Here is a 26,097-nt window from a genome sequence, read left to right as displayed (position 1 = left end):
TCTCAGGCAGTCTTTTTTTTTTTTTTTTTAAATCTCAATCAGGAAAGAACTTTATCTATTTACATATGGGGCAAATTTTCTTCTCTGTTTTATCTCTTCTTAGCCAACTCAATCACCATCCACTCCCAAGGAAAAATCACTCAGGTACAGGGTTGCCACAGACTATTGAGAAAACATTCCAATTTATTTTTTTGTTTTTACTTTATTTTCCACTCAAAGGAAATTTTTCTATTTTACTAATGAATGACAATCTCTGTTTCGTCCTCAGGCAAGATAGGATAGTTCTGTTCTCTGGTTTCAAGGACATTTTAAATAGAATACAGCATAGATGTTAAAGTGAGAAATAATGCAGTTTCATCATAAATACTTAATGTCAAATAAACTAAAATGAATTCTGAAGGGTATGGAATCCAGGACAGGGAAGTTTAGTTGAAGAAGATTGAGTAGGAAAAGATCAAAATCCCAAGGTCTTTCTGAAGGAAGAAGAAAGTCAAGCACAGGAGAGGGAGCTCCTTTGGGGAGGGAGACTGGGGGCAGGGATGGCGGGGAGGCGTTGATAAGAAGAGACCTGGGCACCAGAGTCTGCACAAGGTCCCTTATTGTCATAGTAGGAAGTAAATTAATTAAAATTAAAATTTTAAAAAGCTGTGTTTCAAATTGTTGTTGAAAGAGTTCGCTGAATAAGGAAGAAAATTGTAACTAAAGGGATCTCTTCTTTTTTTTTTTTAACATCTTTATTGGAGTATAATTGCTTTACAATGGTGTGTTAGTTTCTGCTTTATAACAAAGTGAATCAGCTATACATATACATATATCCCCATATCTCCTCCCTCTTGTGTCTCCCTCCCACCCTCCCTATCCCAGCCCTCTAGGTTGTCACAGAGCACGGAGCTGACCTCCCTGTGTAAAGGGATTTCTTCTAATGCATTGTATTAATGATAGCGCATAGGCTTTATGGGGAAGAAATGAAATCAGCAGAGATGAGGGTAGTCCTCCATGTGCCTTTTCCTCTCTTCCTGCCACCCTCTCCCACCCAGGCTTCAGGAATCAGAAACTTTCAAACCAGATTAGAGTAATATACATGTATATATATGAATGTGTGTGTGTGCATACACACATCTATGCATTTTATGTATGCACATAGATATATAAAGCACAGCAAATACTTATGTCAAAATGGAATTATACAGTCATTTTTATAGCCAGAGTAGAGCACTCCCAGGAAGAACATTTCTGTGCATTTAAGAAGGACTCAGTTTTCTTCATTCTTATTTTAACAGCTTTTTAAGGACAAGAGAGAAGGACATGGGGTTTAATGACATGTTTTTTGTAAGTGACTGACACTCACCTCACAAACAGCAGCATAGGTATCATTCTGCATAGAAAGAAAAGGAAAGTAAAATTATTGAAAATCTCTAAAGTTGTAAATAATTTTAATGACACTTAGCTAGGCATTTCTTCCAAATTAATTTCTTGCTCCACCACTGACAAAATAATCAATAAAAAAATATCAGAAGCAAGGGAGCCCATAGATGGGCCTTCCATCCAGGAAGGCTGCTGTACAAACAGCTATAAAAATTATGCTGTTTGCATCATTGGAGAAACAGGGATGCATGATGTCTACTAAAAAATCCCAGTCAGTTAAGAGGTAATCTGTCACGGACCAGGTTAGAGAATGAAGGGGTGTTGGCAGGTGCCCGGGGAGACAGAACCTGAAATGAAAACCACCAACAGCTCTGGCTAGGAAAGGCCGGCGGGTTCCTCTGCCCAGACTGGCCACTCCAGCGTCCACTCTGCTTCCTGGACTGTTACTGGCAACAAATGGTACTTCCCATTCACTCACTCAGCAAGTGCGATCTGAGCACCTGCTACAAGCCCTCACTGTGTTCAGTGCAAGAGACACAGTGTGAACAAGACAGAGAGGATCCTGCCTTGATGGGCTTACATGTCTGCAAAAGATACTAAACACGTAACTAGACAAATAATGATTTAAATTGACATTTGGACAGAGTGCTACCAAGGAGAAGGAAAAGTGTTTTTAGAGTGTGTAATAATTCCCAAGTGCAGACAGCACCTGCTCCATCTTTTGGTAAATTCCATTCTATGAAGCACACAGTCACAAGCATGAGAGTGGGCGTTAAGTGACTCCCATAGCGGAGATCTGTGAAGACACACTATATAAGAAAAGCTATGAGGACTGTACATAAGGAGATGTTAATGACGGATTTAAATCTCAATGCTATAATTTGAGTCATTAATAGAAAATGATATTACCTAAAGTTATCATGATCCTAACTGATTTAATCTCTGACTTGAACAACCTGAATAAAGCGACCCGTTTTTTCTTTTTTTTAAATAAATTTATTTATTTATTTTTGGCTGCATTGGGTCTTCGTTGCTGCGCACCGGCTTTCTCTAGTTGCGGCGAGCGAGCGAGGGCTGCTCTTTGTTGTGGTGCGCGGGCTTCTCATTGCAGTGGCTTCTATTCTTGCACAGCACAGGCTCTAGGCACACAGGCTTCAGTAGTTGTGGCGTGTGGGCTCAGTAGTTGTGGCTTGCGGTCTCTAGAGCGCAGGCTCGGTAGTTTTGGCACACGGGCTTAGTTGCTTCGTGGCACGTGGAATCTTCCCGGACCAGGGCTCGAACCCGTGTCCCCTGTATTGGCAGGCGGATTCTTAATCACTTGTGCCACCAGGGAAGTCCGCGACCCATTTTTAAATTACAAAATTCTTAGCCATGAGATTGGAGTAATTATAGTGTAACAGGCACTATCCCTAGCAGGGAGATTCAATTATTATCCTCATTTAACGATAAGGAAAGCAAAGTACCAAGGGTGAAGTACCTTAACAAAGTCACACACTAATTGGCAAAGCCAGGATAAATGAAAAATGAAAAATAAAGTATTGGGGATGTATTTCCTATACAAAGTGGAGTAAACCCAGGTGTTTGTGCCCTCTGGATTAGATTGCTACCATGTTCCCTGAAGAGAAACTGAACATGACCTAGGACCCTGTTATCCAAAGTGTGGTCTGGAAACAACAAGCATTGCATCACCTGGGAGCTTGTTACAAGTGCAAAATTTCAGGTCTTGCCCAAAACCTACTGAATCAGAATCTGCATTTTAGCAAGATCCCTGATATTTGCATATTAAAATTTGAGAAGTACAGGGCTAGGAAATTTAACAAATACCTAACATTCTACTAAAAGGCCTTTATAATTTGGAGCAACTGGTCATCTCTGGGTTCCATGGTTTGCATTAACTTCCCTCCATCTCCAGTTGCATTAATAATGTTGATCTCATTTTTTCTATTACTATGTATTACTCATACTTTTGCTTTAGAGTCAAACAAACTAATCGAAAGCCAATGGAAGCTGAAATGGGAATCCTCTTGGAGAACGTTTCTCTTAAGGGAAACATTAGTATCAAAACAGAAACATAATTAATACTTACACACTTTAAAGTACAGTTTTCCTGATCTGCAGAGTTCCAAAAATGACATCCTTGGATGCACTACAAGAGACAATAAGAGACAATGATGACTGAAGAAGGATGATTTTTTTCTTGTCACCCGAAAGTGCAAATAGTGACATGAAGTTTTTCTGAAATAGAAATCTACCAAGGAATCTGTGGCCTCACAAGGATCAGGACCTTTGGAATTCTAAGCAGAGCTGTCATATTTACAGGCAGGCAGGGCTTGGTGTGGCTCAGGGTTGCTGAGTGTAGTCCAGCCTGGTGTGGGCAGGCCTAGATCCCAGAGAGCACCTGACCTTCAGGGAACGCACTGTCCATTGGGTGCTTGGCAGCAGGTTAAGTCCAGGACAGCGTGGCATCAAGCATGTTATATAGGTCAATGGGGTGTCCTCACACAACAAGCAAAAAGCAAAGCTGGGGACTGAAACAGAAGGCAGCCCATCAAAACCTAAGTAGGTGGACAGTTTGGGAAGTCACCTGCCCACTAGCTGGCTTTCACCCCTTAGCTGCGCTGAAAACCTGCTTGCAGAGCTGCCTTGGCCTCCTACTGAACAGATTCAGCCAGCTCCTCCTTCCCTTACCTGGTTTGTCTGTGCCTGCGATTGTGTTGACCTTTCCGTCCACAGGCCATGATGACACCTAGAGCCCAACTTTTTCTCAGTTCCTTCTGCTTTGCCATCTCTTTTTTCCTCTCCTTACTCCTTCTGTGTTTGTGTCCTATCCTCAACTTTTTCTCTTCTCACTCTTCAAGTTCTCCAAGTGAACTCATCCCCCACCTCAGCTTCAACCTTCCGAGGTGTCAATAACCCCCAAATGTGAACCTCAGCTGAGACTCCTTCCGGAGCTCCAGACACAGATTTCCAATTGCTCATTAGATATCTCCATTTAAGTCCCTACAAGTACCTCAAATTCAGCAAATGAAACATCAGATTCCTCACTTTCTACCCTCTAATTTGCTCTCTCTCCTGTGTTTCCCATTAATATGCTTCAATCTTCTGAGCTGCCCGAGCCAGGAACCAGGGTGGCTTCTCTTTCTGCCATCCCCTTGCCCCATGGACAATCCATCATCAAGTCCTATTGACTCACTCCTTCGTTACCTGGACTCTATCTGGGTTCCTCGCTCACTCACTGCCCTTGCTTTTCTGTGCCTGCCACCGCTTGCCAACAGCCTCATGAGGGACCTCTCTTGTTTCCACACTGGGAGTGATCTTTTTAAAACAAAACCTAATCATACCCTTCTCTTACCTAAAACTTTGTGTGTCACTGAAACCAAATTACCAACATGGTACTCACAGCTCTCCACTACGTGGGCCTGCCTAACTTGCCAACCTCTTCTACCTGCCATCTCTGCACACACGCCCTGTCCTCCAAGCAAGCTGAAATCCTCCTCTTCTCCTGCACCAGTCAAGCTCTCTGAAACCTCTGTGTCTTGGCACAAAGGGCTCCCTCTGACCGGTGTACCTTTCCCCTCTAGTCCATCTTTCTAGTTTTAGCCATGCAGGCAAGCAAGTGCTTTTCCTCTTGTGTATTCTCTTTGCTCCTCCCACACACTGCTGATCTGACTCTCCAATGGCTGTCTGGCCGTGGTTTTATGCATGCGTCGGTCTCTCCTACAAGGTTGAGAGTCCTTTAAAACAGAGACCCTATTTTACTCATTCTTAAGTCTCTACTACCCAGCACAGTGTCTGGTTTAGACTTACACTTGGAGCCCCTAAACACTTTTTGAGTAAATGGATACAGGTGCAGAATAGTGATAAGACCATAAATGTAATTATTAGAAGCACCAGAGGAGGCTATCTAATCCAACCCTCTCAGAATACACATACTTTAGTAGTTTTAACTACATCTCAGAAATTTTAAGGAATTTGCCCAAAGCCACACAGCAATGTAGAATCAAAATCGTGGTCATGGCTTAGTCCTGTGCTCTTTCCACGTCAACACACTGTTCCTGAACTCATGTTTGAATACTCTGTGTTTCAGACTTCTCGCTGTTTTCCATCCAGCTTCCTCCATCAGGCACAAATAAATGAGCTTTTACTTAGGAATTATTCTGTGGTAATCAAACCTGACCATTGTCCCTTTTTTATCAATGCAAACACTATAAAGTCCCAGGCGGTGGAAGCGATTACTCACCGGTTCACTCAGATTGTATGGTGTGCTCACATCAAGCTGTCTGCCCTGAAATGAAGAAGGAAGGAGTGAACACCCCTATCAATCTTGTGTTCAGTATAACTACCACACCTTTTTTTTAAAGCTTCCTGGAGTAGTGTTGCCTCCTCAGTGTTTTCTAACTGTAAAGTAAGGAGCCAACTGTTTTAAAGTTGTTAAATCAGTCATGAAACTAGACAAATTGTCAGTGCAAATTAACAGGCGTACCTTGGAGATATCGCAAGTTCAGTTCCAGACCACCGAAACAAATGGAATCACACAAATTTTTTGGTTTCCCAGTGCATATAAAAGTTATGTTTGCACTACAGTAGTCTATTAAGTGTGCAATAGCGCTATGTTTAAAAAAAATAATGTGCATACCTTAATTTAAAATACTTTATTCCTAAAAAATGCTAACCATCATCAGACAACACAAGGTTGCCACACATCTTCAATTTGCAAAAAACTGCAATATATGCAGAGTGCAGTAAAACGAAGTATGCCTGTCTAAGATGTAATGCTTAAGGACTCTGCAAAAGTGATAAAGGTGGGAGTCGGGGTGTAGCCAAAAGGAGTAGTTAAGAACAATGGAGAGGTTCTACATAGTATTAAATAAGCCTGTGAATTAGTCAATTAATCAAGGACTGCTGGATTAGAGATGAATTATGTTTGCATTTTTCTTTCTTATTTTTTTAAGAGACTGAAACAACCATTGACTGCGTTTAATTAACATTATATAACAGACTATAAAAAAAATACATTCATATTCCAACCTAACTCTGTATACATTTGCATTCATTACACACAAGGTAAAAATGTAGGTATTTCCCTAGGCAAGATTTTTCAAGGTGTATCTCTTCCTTGTGTTTCTGTATTTATTATTTTGGATTTTTCTTTTTTGATAATGGGAAAAACTATTTTCCTCCATCCAAGAAATTGCTTCCAATATAGAAGTCACTAGTGAGCTTGGATATGAAATTCAGAAATGGGAAAATGAAGTCATAAGCTAAACAGACTATTTGATCATGAGATTAATAACCTAAAGCCCAGAAACAACTTGATTTTGTTCCTTATAAAGTCTCATGTACTAATATGAACAGTATGTCTTAATTCTCATGGCTATGCAGTATTTGGGGTTTATATAGCCAGTCACGCTCCAACTCTTTAGCAAAGGGATTTTCAGAAGTTCTGGTAACGAAGGAGTTAATGGAATGGCATTACTATTAAAAGATTTATGCTAACCAGGTGTTTGGGTTGGTTGAAAAGTCAACCATTTAACATATAACCATTCTGTTGTAAATACTGTACCACCAGAAGACAGATGAAATAGTTTTGTATAAAACTATGGTTTCAAAAAAAATAAGGGTAATGAAAAAAACATTGTGTTCAAATTTTCTTGAGTAAATTTCCAACCACATGACCCGGAGAATGCCACAGTGTCCTGATACCAGCAACTCACTTAAATTGTCTCATGCAGAGACAAAGGTGGTACTGGGGGCTTTAAAACATAAATATAGGATATGCATACCCGAAACAGATTGATGACCATGCTAATCACGTATACAATTATATGTGTCATGTGCAAAAACTCATTCAAAGGACTCCAAGGTTATGGTGGCCTATACCATCATACTTAGAGACTTTCAGTTTGTCTGAATAATGACTTTAAGACTGTTAACCCTGTCGCCTTCACACTGTTTCGCTGGAAATCCTGCCTGTTTGGGAAAACTGTGGTTTTTCAGGCTTACAGTCTGGAGCTTGCTTTATACAAACTAACCACTAAAAATGGGGGTGGGGGGCTTTTCGTGAAATAAGCATTATAGGAACTAACCTCTGGGTTAAATACTACAATCATTCACAGGTGGGATTAACGGGGTTTCGTAACTTTCCATGAAGGGATTTACATATGCCTAAAAGAAGCCACTGCTGAAACAGGTTTTTTTTTCCCTTTGGGGCGGGGGCGGGGCATTAGGGGGTTGGGTGTGCAATTTTCACTAAGCAGGGAAGTAACCACATCTGTTCATGGTTACAGAGCTGTTGTGCTTTTTGTTTAGTAGGTCAACATACAGTCGTCACCTTAATTTGCATCTGGGCCTATCACGCAAGGACCATTGCCTCACAGAAGGTTTTAATCAAAGCAGCCACACCAACAAAAGACATCCTGGTCAGAATTATTCTCGAAACCTCATTTTGAACTGTTGCTTTTTCAGAGATTCAGCAAATTTCATGATAAGCCACTTAGCAAAGTGTTCACATATAATGCGGCAATATTTACAAAAAAAATAATCTTCTGTCACCAGGTCCTTTAAAATGCCAAATATCCATAGTTAAATAAAGAGCAGTGCTACATTTTCAATCAGTCTGCCATGAAAACTTAAAGCACAGAGTCTAAAACTGAGCTGCTCTTTTTTTTTTTTTAATTTTTTTTTTAAATTTAATTAATTTATTTATTTTTGGCTGTGTTGGGTCTTCGTTTCTGTGCGAGGGCTTTCTCTAGTTGCGGCGAGCGGGGGCCACTCTTCATCGCGGTGCGCGGGCCTCTCACCATCGCGGCCTCTCTTGTTGCGGAGCACAGGCTCCAGACGCGCAGGCTCAGCAATTGTGGCTCACGGGCTTAATTGCTCCGCGGCACGTGGGATCTTCCCAGACCAGGGCTCGAACCCGTGTCCCCTGCATTGGCAGGCAGACTCTCAACCACTGCGCCACCAGGGAAGCCCTGAGCTGCTCTTTAAAAGACTTCTCTACTCATACCCCTATAACCTGGATGCTAATCTTCTCAAAAAATTTTAAAGATTTTCTTTCCATCCTTTTGAGCTTCCCATAAACATAAGGACCATAAGTATTGTTTGGTATTAAGCTTTTGAGTATCCGTATCAATCTTCCTGCTCTACTCTTGGATCTCACAAATGAAACGACTTGTAGGTGACTACTAGAGCCTGCTACTGTAAAATGAAACAGAAAACCACCCATTGTCATCAAGAGTTACTAGATTCCCCTCTGGCTTTCTCATGAATCACCAAGTTAAATGTACAGTCACAACCCAGAAATTTCTAGATTGTTCACAAATGCCCAATAGGTCAAGCGTGGTGCATGTTTAACAGCATTTCAGTTGAAGACCATCCTCTCTTCATTCACACAGTCATGGCATCATCTTTTTTTGCCAATAGTTCATTGAAGTCACGGTGTTTTTTTTTTTTTCTTAAAACAAACCAAAACTAAAGTCTCATTTCTCTCATAGATAGATACGAGATTGATGTTAATTTTTAAAAGCCCAATTTGCAGACACATTCTAGGCTTTACACAGAGGCAGTGTGTATGTACACATGTGTGCAAGCAAGTGCAGCAGCTGCCATGTGTCAAAATGGGGATCAGGCCTTGTAGCCCTGCTTGACGGCACATGGCATTTTTCTTTTTTAAAAGCAGTCTTATTAAGAACAGAGGAAAAATACAAATTCAGAATTTTGCATATAGTAAAACAACAGACTACTCTGTTTATTTCTCACATTTTTACAAATTTTAAGAAATTTTTTGCGCTGGAGGAAAATAAAAGAAATGGAAACTAAGGTGGGAAAAGTCTATAAATTGTCCATCCTCTCCCTGGTCATTTTTGAGTGGAGTCCTTCATGAACAGAAGGACTTACAAAGGATGGCAATGCTGAGTCTATGATAATCAGATATGCACTCGAATAGCCTTACATGGATATGATCTAATTGTCAACCTGCCTCACTCATTGACTTAGAATTATAGGCAGAGGAAAAGTAAGTGAATATTTTTAGTAACTCTAATTGGTACTGACCAGAACCTCCCCTTAAAAGTTGCTGAATTTGAACCATTGAATTGGAGAGGTGATTAATTCAGCAAGGAGCACGCCATCTGTCCTGGGCTGACCCAGCACTACAAGTAAGATACGTTCTACAAGATACGTACTACAAGCAAGAGACAATCAAAAATCTAAAGGGGCTTGGGAGGTGGCTTAAGCGTCTGTTGTGGCCTTCCAAATAGTCTGTGCTTTTCAAAGGGAAGAGAAAAGGCGGCCATTACTGAGTTCGTGGAGCCCTCTCTCTCCCTTCCACGTAAGCACCATCCATTTTGCTCTCCACTCTCTCCAGCATCTAGAACGGTGCCAGGGGGATAATGAGTGTTCAATAACTATAAGCTGAAGGAATAAATCCATGAATTCAACATGGCCTACTACTCAGGAATGGTCCAGAAGTCATGTCTCGTGGAAACATCATCCGGTGACCTAGCATCATGGGGGTATACTTGAGAAGTAATCAGACATAGGAACCAAAGGACAAATGTTGACTTTTTTTCTCTCATTTGATGTGTAAATAAAGATTCCTCTAATCTCCATTCCCTAACCACTTGTATTTGTAGGGAAAGGAGAAGAAGGCTTAATATTTTTTTGTTTTTAGATAATAAGTACATAGAGAGTAAGAACTGTATCTTTTAGGTTAATTATGCAACCACATGCTTCACAGTTCTTTGTTTTCATAATTTTGTTCAAAATGAAGCCTTTGATTCCCCTTTGTGTGACTGAAACACAACCACGTGTAAGATGGTGAATTTGCAATTGAATTTTCTCCTACCCCTTCAAAAAAATCAGGGTTAGCTCATAAAAGCAAAAGGGTGGATGCTGGGTAGTTTTTAAACTACAAAACAACAGATGTTTCTTGATGACCATAAAGTCACATTGTAACTGGATTAAGTCCTTCTTTCGGCAGCTCTCAAAATTAAATTTAACAGGCTGAATGGCGTGCCCATAAATGGTCTTGGGCAAGGTAGCTTCCTGAGTTGGGTCTAGGGGGTTCTGATGAAGCAGATTTGTCAACACTCTTTCCTGATCTCCACTCCCTCTCCATCCCCTTCCTCCTCATTATCACAGCTAACATTAGTGAGTGATTCCCACGTTCCAGCCACTCTTCTTGGTGTTTTACACTGTCCTATTGAAAGTCCCAACAACCCTATTCAACAGGTACTATTGTTAATTCCATTGTGCAGCTGAGTCCCAGGGAAGTTTTGTAAATTGTCCAAGAGTTAGGATTTGAATAGGGCACTAGTTGCCTCCAGAGCCTGTGCTCTTAACCAAAGCACGGATGCCGCCTGTAATCTTCACCAAATTCCTCACGTTGGAGTTAGGATCCTCGTCGTTTAATTTAGTTCCACCTGCTCCAGTTACCTGCTTGAAAGACACAATCCCAGTCCCGGATCTTAAATCCTCAACCCAACACCTACTTCTTGGCACAAGCTTTTCTATCTTGCCCGCCTCAGCCGGAACTAATTTCATTCTTTACTTCCTACCCTAATAATGAAACAGAGCAGAATGATCTGTATTTTAATCCCACATATGATATTTGCTCCTGATGTGATCTTTTGAAAGTCACCTATGCTGTTTAAACTTAGTATTCTCATCTGAAACATAAGTAGGATAATATTAATAAACATAAAGTTCTGTGAGGATTCAATTAAATCATATATTCATTATTATAGTACAGTGCCAGGCACTTAGAAATCTAATATTATGTGCAAATTTGCTATAAACAGCCTTTTGCAGACATATCGTTAGTTATGCAATAATCTCTTCAGATAAATTTTTGATGTTCAGTGTTAAAAGTATATTTTCTCTTTTAATTTTGACATTTATTAACCCACTGTTTTCTAGAAATCTATCAACTTACATCCTAACCAACAGCACATGAAAGTCTCAGCTTATCCAAACTTGGCCAACTGTAAAATTTTTTATCTCTGCCAATCTGATAGAAGAAAATTGATAATTCATTTTTTCTGTGCAACTCTATGGTTGCTGTGAGATTGAACATTTTTCACATGTTTTTTAACCATTCATAGTTCTTCTTTTTTAAAGTAAGTCTTCATGTTCTAAACTTAATTTAAATACTCATATATATATACATATATATATATATATATGTATATATGAGTTGGTAAAATTGTGTTTATCATACGTAAAGCTTTTTTCCATTCTTTGGCTTTGTTTTTATTGTCTTCCGTTTAGTGTCATATAGTTAGTTTCTAAGCAGTTGAATTTATTAATAATTTCTTTTAGTGATCCTGGATTTTTGAAGCAGGCTTCTTAAGGCATTCCCACTCCAAGATTATAGAAATATTCATCCCTAATTTATTCTAATATTTTTATAGGATGAGGTCTTGTTTTGGTTTGGTTTTGCTATTTGTCTGTTTGTATTTAAATCATATCTTTTTTTAAATGCCTCCTGGAATTTATTTGAATCTGGTAGTGATGTAGGAGTTGGATTTTTTTTAATCCTTTTTTTAAACTTTTTTTTAAAGAAAGAAGTACTGTACTTTTTACTTTATTTTTTTAAAGCGGCTTTAGGTTTACAGCAGAATTGAAATTATTAACGTACAGAGATTTCCCATAAACTCCCTTTCCCCACACATGCATAGCTTCCCCCATTATCAACACCACTCACCAGAATAGTACATTTTTTAGTAAGGACGAACATACGTTTGCATAATCATAATCACCCGAAGTCCACATTTTACCTTACCTTCACTCTTGGTGTTTGGACAAAAGTATAATGAGATATATCCATCATTATGATATCAAAACCATACAGAGTATTTTCACTGCTCTAACAATCCTCTGTGTTCTACCTGTTCATCTCCCCCTAGCCCAACGCCATCCCTCTCAACCCCTGATCTTTCCAGTATCTCCATAGTTTTGCCTTTTCCAGAATGTCATACAGTTGGAATCATACAGTATGCAGCCTTTTCAGATTGGCTTCTTTCACTTAGTAATATGCATTTAAGGTTCCTCCATGTCTTTCATGGCTTGATAGCTCGTTTCTTTTTAGCTTTGAATAATATTCCATTTCCTGGATTGCCGCAGTTTACCTATTCTTTTGCCTGCTGAAGGAAGGAGTTATTTTTCATTCTAAATGTATGGCCCCACTTTGGTTTGAAGTATCATCTTTATCATATTCCCCACTCCCTTATGTACATGGTATTGTTTCTGGAGTGTATTCTGTTTTACTGGCTTGTCTATTCCTGTACCAGTACAAATTGTGCTAATTTCTGGACATTTTATGGAATTTTTGGATTATGTTTTTGTTCCATTATCTTGTTATACAGTTACATATTGACATATGAGAAAGGTATTTATGTTAGTACATTTTTTTAAACAGGACAACCTTCTGAATCCTATAGTTTCTAATAGTCTTTTTTTTAATTGAGTTGATACTTGTAAAAGAGCACTTCTGAACACTAGTTCCTCAGCTGTTGGGATTTGCTACTCAACAAAAGAGTTTTGTTGCCAAAGAAGATCAGAAAATTGTGATTAAACAAAGCCATTAATATGCAGTTGTGTCCTGTGGATCTACAAAAAGAGGGTATGGCAAAAAGCATTTCCATAAATTATTTGACCATGAATCTCTTTTGTTTCTTTTTCATAAAGGATCTCACAATACTAGTGTTCTGAAGAACATTATTTTTTGTTCTCTGCAGCACATGGCATATGTAATTTTATAATATCAGGTCAATTAATACACTCAACTAATACACACAGATTCCTCCATTAATGTAAAACCCATGCTCAAGCATAGAACCCTGATTTGTGCATTTTGGGACAGCAATTCTAACATTCCTTTGTACAAGACTCTTTTGTTTCTTTTTAAAAGACAAAGATGCCTCAATATCAAGAACCACCCAGTGAGAATAATATAATATACATCCAATTAGAGTCTCAGAAGGCAAGAAAAGGATATAGTAGAGACAACCTTTTGAGAAATGATGACTAATAATTTTCTAGAAATGTTGAAATACATGAATTAGCAGTTATAGGAAGTATGTTGTATACCCAGCATGATAAAGCAAAAAATAATTTAATTTAAAAGAAAAAAAAAGGACCACCCAGTGAAATCGAAGATGACCTTCATAGCAAAAATCCAGGCTAAAAAGGATAGCACAGAAAAAAATTCAAACAGTGAAATAAACTCGAGCACTTTTCATATCTTTCCTCTGACCCATGGCTCCGTTCACTGTTCTTGCACCGAGCTTTTGTCCCCCCAGCCCCTTGTGGGAGGCCCAGATGGGGGACATGATTACTGTCAGATTGGCAGACTGGGTCTTCTGCCACTGCCACATCAGCTGTGCCTTTCTCTGTAGGTGGTGAGCGGAAGGTAACTCGGCAAAGGACAGACTGTCTACTCCTCCTGCCAAACCCTGAAATCAAGGAGCCCACACACAAAAATAAGACAAAACTAAGCTTAGCTAAAAAATAAAATAAATAGAATAATAGAAACAACCAACATCAGTTTTGATAGTAGGGAAATTAATAAACAAATTATAGTGGTACATTCATATGATGGAATATTCTAAATATATTAAGGATCCTGTTTCCATAAAAACTTTAGGGTATAGGGGAAAACCCACCATGTAATGCTCAGTGAAAAAGCTGGGTACACAACTGTGTGAAAAATTATATACATATTTGAGGAAAAACACTGAAAGAAAATACAATCATAGGTTAATAGTGGTGGAATTAGAGGATTTTTTCTTTTATTCTTCTCTAGCTCTTCTCTATCTTATAAATATTTTACAATGAATATGTACTGTTATAATCAGAGAAAATTTTTTAATTTTTTAATAAAGAAAACATTTAATAGTCCCATTTTTCCATGTTTAAATTTAGATTACAGCTGTAAAAAACTAAAGCACACAATTCTACATTCGTAGCAGTGAAGTCTTCAGCAAAGATTTATATAAAATACCAAACTTTTTTAAAAAAGTGCTACTAACCATAGTAAGCCTAAGTAGTGTTTTAAACTACAGTTTAAATTAAACCAAGAGTGTAACACAAATATGTTTCTTTTTTATTCTACCACAGACTTCTATCTCCAATACCTTAGCATAATAGTGAATATTGTATTTAGTACTTTTATTATTTTTAAAAGTACGACTATAAGTATTGTCACATGTAAGCTATCATGCTATTTCCTTTGTCTTTAGATAAGAAGAGTGCATCTTTCCCTGGCTAGAATGTATTTGGTTTTTAAAGTTGATTCAGTGACTGTTTTAAGCACAACTAAGTCAAAATAACTGAAAAGATATGAAACACTATATATAGGAGGAATGACACCCAGAAATGAGAAGGAAATCATAAATGTCCAGCAAAACTCACCAAAAGAATTACAAATGCACAGATAGAAAGGAATTTACAAACAATTCTGTCTTTTAATAATAATTGTTATATATAAATATATAATACATAAAATAATATATACATATATAATAACTAATAGTAAGATTAAATATTCTCTATGGCACCTACATCTGCTTCCCTCATCATCCACCTCCCAATACAATCATCCATCCACAATATAAATAGTACTGCTGTCTGCAATTAGAAGGCATTGCCCTGTGGCCGAACCTATTTCATGCTTCAAGACAAATATAAATAACTTTGTAATAAATGAGTTTAACTGATATTTTTTAAGGTGTGCAAAACTGATTTTATTTAAGCCTCCTTTACCCGAAACCCATGCCCCCCCTGCAAAAAAAAAAGATCTATGAACAGATAACTTAAAGAAATAAAGTAGCTCTACCTACCTTCTGTAGTGACTAATGTTCCTAACTTATTTTGGAAAAAGAATCTTTCTTGCCTTGCTACCAACTTCTCATGAGAAAACTTCTCATAAAGATAAAATAATTCAAGCATTTGTAACAAGCTGAATTCTACATGTTCTAATTTCTACAAAGACAAATATTAGACCAGGAAAACTTACCAGGTTAGTTACACATGACTTTAGGCAGCTGTTTAAAATTGTACACTGTACCACAGAAATCCATATGCAGCCAAGAGTCACAAAATTGACAAGTTTCAGAACAAGCCAGTAAATGTTCTTCATCACTTCACCAATGGCGGATTCTTAGATGAACTTTCTTCTCATTTTCTCCATTTAGCTATCTGAATTCTTTGGGTTTCATCACTTCAGTTGAAAGAGTGGCTGGTGGATTTTTTGGGTTTGTTTTGATGTGTTGGAATATCTTTGCCTTTTAAAATAGTGTTTAGACCTTTGACTCTTAGATAGCTTGTATCGTTCCCATAACAGCTATTTCATAACGTAGCTTCCTTTTACTCCCATAAAGAAAGTCACCCACTGCGTAAAGGTTAGGTCTTAGGAGAGCGCTTCACATGGAAAGTAAACAAAGTAGAGAACGCAAATTGCATTTCAGCAAGCATGTGACACGTGCAGTCGGGATCAGACTCGGTGGATCCTCCACCACTTCACTTCTTTGAGGTTTGTTCGGCTACGCAGGAAACTGGGTTTTGACCGTCTATGCTTTAGCAAGCAGTAATACTATTCTAATAATGAATTATCAAAAAAAATCGAAGCGCCCAAATCAAATGATGCAGCAGAGAGAGAAAACAGAACCCTTCGAAACCAAATACATATTTCAAAATGAAAAAGCAAACAAAGCTGCAATTAATAGACAAATACTCTGAGGGTTAGCTAAAGACAAGGAAGTTTGTTAGAGCGCTTTCAGAACTTCACTACATATTAACTAAAACACAGCCTTATCAGGTCTATTGAGACAGAACTGAAACCAGCCACCACAGAAACCTAAGATATGTCCCAGTGTAGCTGTCCTGAAAAGGAAATATTGTACAAATCTCAACGAACCCAGCATCAAGATAAAGTTTAAGCCTGAAACAAAGAATTTGAAATTTGCGATGTGCAGAAGTGAGTCATTCTGGATAGCTACTTTTTAGATTGCTGAGGGTTAACTCTTTAAGGCTAGATATTTTCGTGTTGGTGTTCTTTCTTATGACAATCTGAAGTACCAAATCAACTTCCTTGTCTTCTTAAATAAATTATACTAATGTAACTTAAGCTTTTCTTAATGTCATGAAGTTCTCATTGTGAGCAACACCCGCATGAGGGTTTGTTTTGAGCTGAACATCTTTTAGTAAATGCTAACCAAATCGGTGAACAACATAAAGAAGAACGGTACTGACTCCAGAACTGACCCCTAAAACCTGTTCTCTTGAAAAAATTCCCCACTGTTTGCCTGCTCTTTGTTCATTTTCTGCATTTTAAAGAACGTAGATTAAAGAATATGCAACTATCCAACTTCTTGGTCAAAGGATATGGCCATCTTTCTACAAAAGCATTTTTAAATCAGAGGATAAACTACCTTGCCTAAGGGATTTTCTCATCCCAACAAAATTTATCTTCTTCACTGTGCCACCAGTGCCTTTGTCTGATTAGCACAAATAATATTTGTAACTTTTACTTCACTAACAAAGTGGACTACTAAGTACGTCCTTGAAAACCTAAATACATTCTTTACTCTCACTTGATCTAACTCTTTGGTGGGATGTGAAAAAAAAGTATCCTTACAATATCAAGACTTGTGCTTATTCTGGTTTGGGGAATCTAACCGGTACATAGAGTTGCACTTGTGAAAAATGGAGTATGTTCAAAGATATTTGTTGTAGAATTAATTACATTAGCAAAAGACTTGTAACAACCTAAAAGTTCAATAGTATAATACTGGATCAACCAATTCACACATCTTCTCCAGGTGATTTCTCCGAATAGACTTATTTGGACTCCTTCACAACATAATAGTCTCCAGGCAATTGGATGGCTTACATGGTGGCTTAGAGCTTTGGTAAAAGTGTGCCAGTGTTAAGCTGTATTGACTTCCATGATTCAGCTTTAGAAATCATGCACCTACTTTTGCTCCATTTTACTAATTACCAGAGAGGCACAAAACTGCCTAGATTCAAGAAGAGGGGAATTAGACCTTACCTTTTGATGTGGGAATAGCAAAGTCCTAGAAGAACATATAAGAGGAAGAGATCATTGCACCACCTTCGGAAAATAAAATCTGCCACCGTATAGGCAATCATTGTTGGGATGGTTCTGAAATGCAGAAATTTTAAGTTACCACAGTTTAGTTAAATAATAATACAGTTCAAATTTCAGTTAGCCCAATATGTTAACTGTGACTATTGTGCATTAAATACAAACTTCTCTGCTATCTCTGCAGTCCACAAATCAGGTGTATATAACAGATGCACATTAAAATCAGATACCAATTATGTCACTTCTTTCAATGTCTGTCAGTGATTGGCCACTCACTGCACATCTGTTATTCAGTTCTTACACAGACAGCAAAACATGTTGTTGTGTTGCCTCCTTGTCTTCCAGTGGTAAATCCACATGACATTTTACAAAATGATGTTTAGAAAAATGGATAATTGAAAAAAGGGAATTGGCCAACAAAGATAAAAATGCAGCAAAGAAACAAAAAGTGATAAAACTGGAAGTGATATTTGAATCAAATGTAAATGGAGGATTTGACGCCAAAAACAAGGCAACAAAAGCAAAAACAAACAAGGCGAACTATGTCAAACTAAAAAGTTTCTGCATAGCTAAGGAACCCATCAACAAAATGAAAAAGCAACCTACAGAATGAGAGAAAATATTTGCAAATCATATATCTGACAAGGGGTTAATATTCATTTGTAATGTCTGAGTTTTGTACCATGTGTACATATTACAGTTTCAAAAAATAAATTTTTAAATAATAATTTTCTAAATATCCTGCATGAAAATTTAAAAGTATAAGACTTACAACCTCCAAATTCATCTCAAGTTAAAATAGGATACTCTAAATACATGGCAAGAGTTCACATCAAACAAGTTCCTCCAAATGTCTTTGAACAAAATTTTAGTGCATGCATTAAAAATTTTATCCTAACAAATAAGACTTAAACTCCTATAAAATCCCTTAGAATAAATCGACTTTCCCATGGGATCAATTTGCAATTAAGAGATCACATTCTGGGCTTCCCTGGTGGCGCAGTGGTTGAGAATCTGCCTGCCAATGCAGGGGACACGGGTTCGAGCCCTGGTCTGGGAAGATCCCACATGCCGCGGAGCAACTAGGCCCGTGAACCACAACTACTGAGCCTGCGCGTCTGGAGCCTGTGCTCCGCTACAAGAGAGGCCCGCGCATTGCGATGAAGAGTGGCACCCGCTTGCTGCAACTAGAGAAAGCCCTCGTACAGAAACGAAGACCCAACACAACCAAAAATAAATAATAAATAAATTTAAAAAAAAAAAGAGATCACATTCTGAAACAATTGCCTTGTTCATAGATTGAATCAGTGAGGTGGCACTGTGAAAGGAGAAATTGTTAAAACATTCCTTTATTCTAATCCTGCTTCATTAGAATAAGCTATACAGATGGTTAGCAACAGAATAGATTTGATGTGATCACATACATCAGAGTTTTGAAATTATATTTATTGAAAATATACAATGTATATCCTCAAACTCAGTTGCACTCTATCAGCACCACATAACTCCAGGGAAATAAAATTTTACAATCATCAAAAGGAGCCCCAAAGAAGGACCGGAACAGTGTCTCCTCAGACAATTCATTTCCGAGTGTTAGACAAGAGCCCACTCTCGGGCCCTGGAAGGGGTCCGCCTTCCTGCAACAAGACTGGTCTCAACTTTGTAAAATAAAACGAAAAAAAGAAAATGGATGCAAATGTACCAAAGTATTTTTCTGTGAGTGGTGGGGAGAGAGAGAGGGAGGGAGGGAGGAAGAAAACTTTCTGTTTCTTATCTGCAAGACATTCATTATAATAAGAGTGCATTATTTTCATCACAGTCTTTAGAGGTTTCTTCATGTGCATTTCACAGCATCTTCCCTGTCTGCTCCCCTGACCCCCTGCACCCATGACCCCCAGCTTCTCACAGGTGAACTGACTCACCAGTATCCCCAGGTTGGGCTCTCAATCCTACCATTGGCCAGAATTTAAGACACCCTCATTCATAGACGAAGTAGGCACCAAGTCAGTTTTGCTGGATTTCTCACTTTAACTTTGTGATTCACTTCCATTTATTGAGTTTCTGCCGGAGTCTGGGGTTCCATAAACTTCTTGTAGCAACTCCGAATTTGTATCTTCACAAATAATCTGTTTCTTGATACCTGGTTCCCATGAATGGGCTGCTGGCTGAAATTTCTCCAGTCAGAGCCAGTGGCCTCCAAGGCAAATACCTGTGTTCCACTGAGCACTCCTTCCAGCCACCCAGGGCCTTCTTATGTCCTGACAAAAGCATTGCTTTTTGTTTGTCAACTTTCCCGAGTATTTGCACTTTTTGAGCATTTTCAATCTAATTGAGACTAAAAGGCATTGTGTTTTCATGGAAGATACTTCCAGAGATTGAAACTAGATACTAGATGACCACTTAACCATTTTACCTAAAGCTAGCCCTCAAGTGAAAACTGCTTTTGTAATAAAGTTGAGAGGTTTTCAAATGCAAAATCAGACCCTCTTCTCCCAGCCTCCAGATCAGAGGACCCAGAATCTATAACAGGATTTTCACATTCCTCTCCCTCAAGAGTGGCCCCAACCTTTGTTCTTAATGCAGCTTCTTGGGGCTTCCCTGGTGGCGCAGTGGCTGAGAATCTGCCTGCCAATGCGGGGGACACGGGTTCGAGCCCTGGTCTGGGAAGATCCCACATACCGCAGAGCAACTGGGCCCGTGAGCCACAATTGCTGAGCCTGCGCATCTGGAGCCTGTGCTCCTCAACAAGAGAGGCCGCGATAATGAGAGGCCCGCGCACTGCGATGAAGAGTGGCCCCCACTTGCTGCAACTAGAGAAAGCCCTCGCACAGAAACGAAGACCAACACAGACATAAATAAATAAATAATAAATACATTAATGCAGCTTCTCCAACCCCTGAGGAGCTGGGGCCCAGGAACCCCACAGTATCACATGGCACCACCAGTGACCTTGCAGACTGCCATACACACCACCAGCACCCCATCTTGGGCCAGAATTGCTGCTGTTTCAAACCCTACTCCAGGCATGAAATATATGGACAGAGCAAAGAAAGCAACTGCCGAAGGACAGACGATGGGCAGAGGACAGGAAAGCACAGATGCATCTTGTTGAGGTAGGAAACCTCGATGGGCAATGGGAGCAGGTGAGGGAGGCAGTGACTTTGACCCAAGAGAACCAAGCTGGGGACTTTTATCTGGTAATAAAGGACTTTAAGAAATGTGTGATTATAATCGTAATTATTAAGCCGTGAGTGACGTGGGAAAAACTCCAGCATTGGCATTATTACAGATATTGAGAAACCAATTTTAAAAAGGTGGGGGGGCAGAATAGGAAGCCTTACTAATAACTAATTATGTTGCAGGAGAATGGGGCATGGAGGATGGTCATGTCCCAGGTCTCTGGCGAGTTCCTGGAATGGGCCACCAAGTGAGGGTCCCTGGCTCTGCGCAGGAAAGGAGTCAAGAGTGAGCCATAGTAAAGTGAAAGCAAAGTTTATTTAGAGAGATACACATTCCATAGACAGGATGCGGTCCCGTTGCAGAGGTGAGAGCGGCCCCGGGGTGCAGGGGTGGTTAGTTTTTATGGGCTGGGTAACTTCATAGGCTATCAAGTGGGAGAAATAGTCTAACTAAATATCTTGGAGAAGGGGCAAGGATTTCCAGGAATTGGAGCACCACCCGCTGTTTTTTTTTTTTTAACATCTTTATTGGACCACCCACTTTTTGGCCTTCTACGGTCAGCCTCGGAACTGTCATGGTACCTGTGGGTGTGTCATCTAGCGTGCTAATGCATTACAATGAGCATATAATGAGGCTCATGGTCTACCGGAAGTTGAATCTTCTGCCATCTTGGGCCTAGTAGAGTCTAACCAGTTTTTGTTGTGTCCTTAATGGCTGTGTCATTCTTTTAATGGGTGTGCCCAGCCCCCTTACCTCCTCTTTCAATTACATCATTTATTATTGTTTACCATTTATGACTTAGTCCGAGCACAAAACCAATTAGCTTTGAATATGGACTTCAGACTTAAAAATGTCTTTCCAAGAATACACCAAAGTTCACCTAGGAAAGAGAAAAAAGGGAATCTTCTAGACTTTTCTCTGCTTCAAAGATTATTGCAGTGGTGGACTTCCCTGGTGGCGCAGTGGTTGAGAATCCTCCTGCCAATGCAGGGGACACGGGTTCGAGCCCTGGTCCGGGAAGATCCCACATGCTGTGGAGCAACTAAACCCGTGCATCACAACTACTGAGCCTGAGCTCTAGAGCCCCTGAGCCACAACTACTGAGCCTGCGAGCCACAACTACTGAGCTCACGTGCCACAACTATTGAAGCCCGCGCGCCTAGACCCCGTGCTCCGCAACAAGAGAAGCCACCGCAATGAGAAGCCCGCGTACTGCAACGAAGAGTAACCCCCGCTCACCACAACTAGAGAGAGCCTGCATGCAACAACAAAGACCCGACACAGCCAAAAATAAATTAAAAAAAAAAAAAATTGTTGCAGTGGTAAAGAGAGGCTTTGGTACATCAGAAAACATTTCTTCACCCTTAACATGTATGGAGAGATCGTTTATTAGGTGGTAGACATGGTATTAGATTTCAAAGCACTTTATTTCTCTTACCCACCCCCTCCTGCAACATGTCTCTGACATCAGAGCCCTCACCTTTTCTGTCTCCTGGAAATAGTACAGTAGTTAGAACATGGACTCCCATATTAGCCTGTGTCTAATCCTGGCTCCACTTATGAGCTTGAGAGTTACTTCAGTTCTGTCTGCCTCAATTTTCTCATCTGTAAACGGAGATAATAATAGATTCAATCACAAAGTTTTAGTACCTGCCACCTGGTACATTCTTGGTCAATTTCTTCATGTTTAAGAATTTTGTCACTTAGGTATCCACGTTGTTCCAGTTGAGGTTAAATTAGTCCTAATGATTTGCTGAATGAATCTTCAACAGTTTTTGACTGCCAGCTATGTGCCAAAGACCATACGAAGAACTATGAAGACAACACTGAAGCAAACAGATAAAAATCCCAGTCGTCACTTGGGTAGGGACCAGAGGAAGACACACCAGACATAAACAAGTAAAACGCCTGCTAATAGATAAAGAAGATGTGGTGCATACATACAATGGAATATTACTCAGCCATAAAAAGGAACGAAATTGGGTCATTTGCAGAGACGTGGATGGACCTAGAGACTGTCATACAGAGTGAAGTAAGTCAGAAAGAGAAAAACAAATATCGTATATTAACGCATATGTGTGGAACCTAGAAAAATGGTACAGATGAACCGGTTTGCAAGGCAGAAATAGAGACACAGATGTAGAGAACAAATGTATGGACACCAAGGGTGGAAAGAGGGGGTGGGGGGGTGGTGGTGGGATGAATTGGGAGATTGGGGTTGACATAGATACACTAATATGTATAAAATAGATAACTAATAAGAACCTGCTGAATAAAAATATAAAATAAAATTCAAAAAAATAAACGCGTGCTAAGTTATTATATGCCAAAATTTCTAAAGAGGAAAAAGGACAGATTTGCGGGGATAGAGGGCTAAGTTTGCAGGTTGCTATATTAGATTATAGCATTGAGTAAACTCTATATAATTTTGTTTATTATTTAAAGATATATAAAATTGTGATTTTAATTGGAACAGTGAACTAGTCTTTGCTAATATAACAAGGTTACCTGCTCACAAATCAAAAACATTTGCACAAACATTGTTTTCTTTAGCTATTTGTATTTAGTAAAAAGATTTCTCAATCTCTTTCACATACTTTCAACAAGAGCACTTGGGCCACCTACAAGTAAAGATCAGGGCTGAGAGCAAAGTGCTTTCTTTCAAAAGCTCTTATTGCTATTGTGATGATAGACACACTGTTTAAACTCAGAGAGGATGAAGAACTAGGAAACCATGACTTCAGGCTTAGCAAGTTTCTCTATTTATCAAATCACCCGATCTGCATTTGCAAATATTGCAACATATACATCAGACAAAGGTTCCAATTGAATCCTTTGCTAGAAGAAATTTTATGACACAAAATTGTTACAAAGCCCCTCTAAGATGGGGTTTTATAAAAATATAATTTTGTATTTAAAATAATTAATATTTATTTAAATATTATTAAAATATTTATACCTTTAAATATTTTAGATATTTTAAATTTTAATTAAATATTTTAAATATAAGTAATAATATAATGTATTATTGATTATAATATAATATAATTAAATATTATTAAATATATTAAATAATGTAATTTAGTATCACTAAAAATATATTTAACACTGTAATTTAAAATAATATATTTTCTTTTTTATTTCAAAGACCGGGCTTGCAGAAGGAAGTTGGTTCAAACCACAGGCATCCAGACATTAATAGCCAACACCCTAGAGAGTGGAGATCAGTGTCAAGCTGCCATATCATCAAGGAAGCGTGAGTGCCCATTATCTCTCTGGCAAGAGTGAGGTAAATTGCTTTGGGGGCCTCAATCAGGGTTCCCATTTAAAAGGTAATCATTAAGAAAAAAAGATTGGAGTTTTGAAAATATGTTATTTGAATGTTTATATTTGTGTGTCCAAGTTTAATTTCCCTGTTTTGAAATACACACATGATTCAGAACGGTTCTGGTGGTTTTCTTCTACCATGAGTTTTTTATCAACATACAAATATAGCTGTTGTGATTAACTCACACTGAATGAGCAATGTCTGTGTACTGCACACTGAGAAATGGTTTATGTGTATTATCTCCTTCCAGTCTAAGACTCAATAAAATATTATTAGCATATCCACTTTACAGTTGAGAAAACTGAGGCCTGAGAAGGTTAACAAAGTTTCTTGGGTTCACACAGATAGGAAGTAGCAGAATTGGGACTGAAATCCATATTTATCTGACCTTAAACTCCATAACCTTAATTTTAATCTTAACATTAACCTTGACGTAAAACTGCCTTTAGCCAGGTAATGTTTTCAGTGGGTCATCAGCATTCTTTTCATCTCTCTGAACTGGAATATCTAATTAGAATGATCCTGCTCCTTTTAAAGAGGAAATGTATTTTATTTAGCACTATCAATTTAAAGTTTAGAGTAGCTCCCACTCCCCACTCCTGCCCCCAAATTTAAAATAATAATAATAATAATAATAACAGGAGAGGCACAATCCCTGAACTATAAGATATTGCATTCCGATTGTTGCAATAACTAATCATTTCTCAGTTTTTAGATTTGAATAAAGTTCTTGGCGGGAATGGCAACATTTTAAGTGTATTATTATCATTTGTAATAGTAACATTCCTTATATAATACTTACATTATACTAGATATTTCTCAGAATATATGAAATATACTACCTATTTTTCAAAGGAGTTACCAAGACAAAGAACTAAGACTGAATAGCGTTTGGACAGTAGACTAAGCTTTGGTTTATTGGGAACTAAAAATGTCCTCATGAACTTAACATGTCATTAGGTCAATCAGTTTGACTACTCAGACTGTTCCCTGGTCTCTAGAATTGTGAAAAGTTGATCCAACTAAATCCCTTTGACATGTGTGAAATAGCTAGACTTCAGCGGTCTGTTCTAATCATGAACACCTCTATGTTCACAAGATCACAGTGCCCTGTGCTTTTGAATCTTCTCTGTGGGAGAACTCTGACAGCAAAGGAGAATTAATGAGTTAAGCGAGGATGATGGCCATCTCTGGACTTGGGTTTGAGTTTTGAGCTTTGAGCTGCTCATGAGCTCAAATTTTCTTTGTATCTCTAGTTTCGGTTTTTAAATTCATACAAATTTAGCATTTTACTCCATAACATGTTTTAATATAAAAATCAATGAAAAATTGAATTAACACTGGACCCACCTACTTCCAGACTTCTTTAAATGAGATCATGTTTGTGTTGTTTAAGACATTTTCAACTTGTTACTCTGATTCTTAGTCAAGAGCTTCTAAAGTGATACATAACAATAAAAACAAAAAAAATATAAAATGATAACAGATAACGATGAAGCCCAGCACCTTGCAGGTGATACAAAAATGTTTATGGGTGATGAATATCGGTATCAAATAAGAAAAGATTTAACATCAAAAATTCAAAATAAGAACTCCAGTTTTTTTTCTGGTAGCTTATCCCAATCACATGGGAAGGATGGGTCCTAATTAAGCTTCAGGAGCACAGGGCTATTATTTACTCGTAAGGTTTGTTCCAGATATTAAACAGTCTTACCGTACATGGTGCACTATCTACAGCCAACATGGCTGTGTGTTCCAATATCGTAAGCAGATCAGCTACTGTAGTCATTATTGTACTTTTTCAGTTGCTTTTTTACCTACCTTGAATTTTCACTGAAATAGTCCCTTCAAAGCCCTGGCTCCATTGTTTTGAAGGGACTCCCCAGCAGCTGATCCACCCCAAGCCATTTATTTCAAGTGTAAAAGAGAACTATGATGTCTTCCTATGCCACCTCCTTTCTGAATCTTTACTTCCATCTGTTCCTCTGGAAACTGAATACTCACAGTTTCCCAGAGGAACAAGAAAGCCTGTAAATGAATCTCAAGCGACCCAGCTGTGAGGGCTGTGGTGAGATAGCTGCCTCGCTGCTCCCCAGGACAAGCACTGCCCTCATCA

At 38.6% G+C, this 26,097-nt stretch overlaps 1 protein-coding gene across 1 annotated transcript in view; it reads right to left on the bottom strand.

Moving 5' to 3' along the window:
- Positions 1–15,613, bottom strand: part of ROS1 (ROS proto-oncogene 1, receptor tyrosine kinase) — a 113,741-nt gene extending 98,128 nt beyond the window's left edge. Inside the window, exons 1-4 of the mRNA XM_036872232.1 lie at positions 15,383–15,613; positions 5,606–5,650; positions 3,452–3,511; positions 1,349–1,375 (exon numbers count right to left, since the gene is read on the bottom strand). Of these exons, the coding sequence (XP_036728127.1) occupies positions 1,349–1,375; positions 3,452–3,511; positions 5,606–5,650; positions 15,383–15,505 (255 nt within the window). The 5' untranslated portion in view covers positions 15,506–15,613. The remainder of the gene's footprint in view (positions 1–1,348; positions 1,376–3,451; positions 3,512–5,605; positions 5,651–15,382) is intronic.
- Between the last annotated feature and the right edge of the window lie 10,484 nt (positions 15,614–26,097).

The sequence above is a fragment of the Balaenoptera musculus genome, chromosome 12 (genome assembly GCF_009873245.2).
Source record: "Balaenoptera musculus isolate JJ_BM4_2016_0621 chromosome 12, mBalMus1.pri.v3, whole genome shotgun sequence".
Taxonomy (NCBI): domain Eukaryota; kingdom Metazoa; phylum Chordata; class Mammalia; order Artiodactyla; family Balaenopteridae; genus Balaenoptera; species Balaenoptera musculus.
Note: the sequence above shows the minus strand (reverse complement) of the source record. Positions and strands in the feature narration are given on the sequence as shown.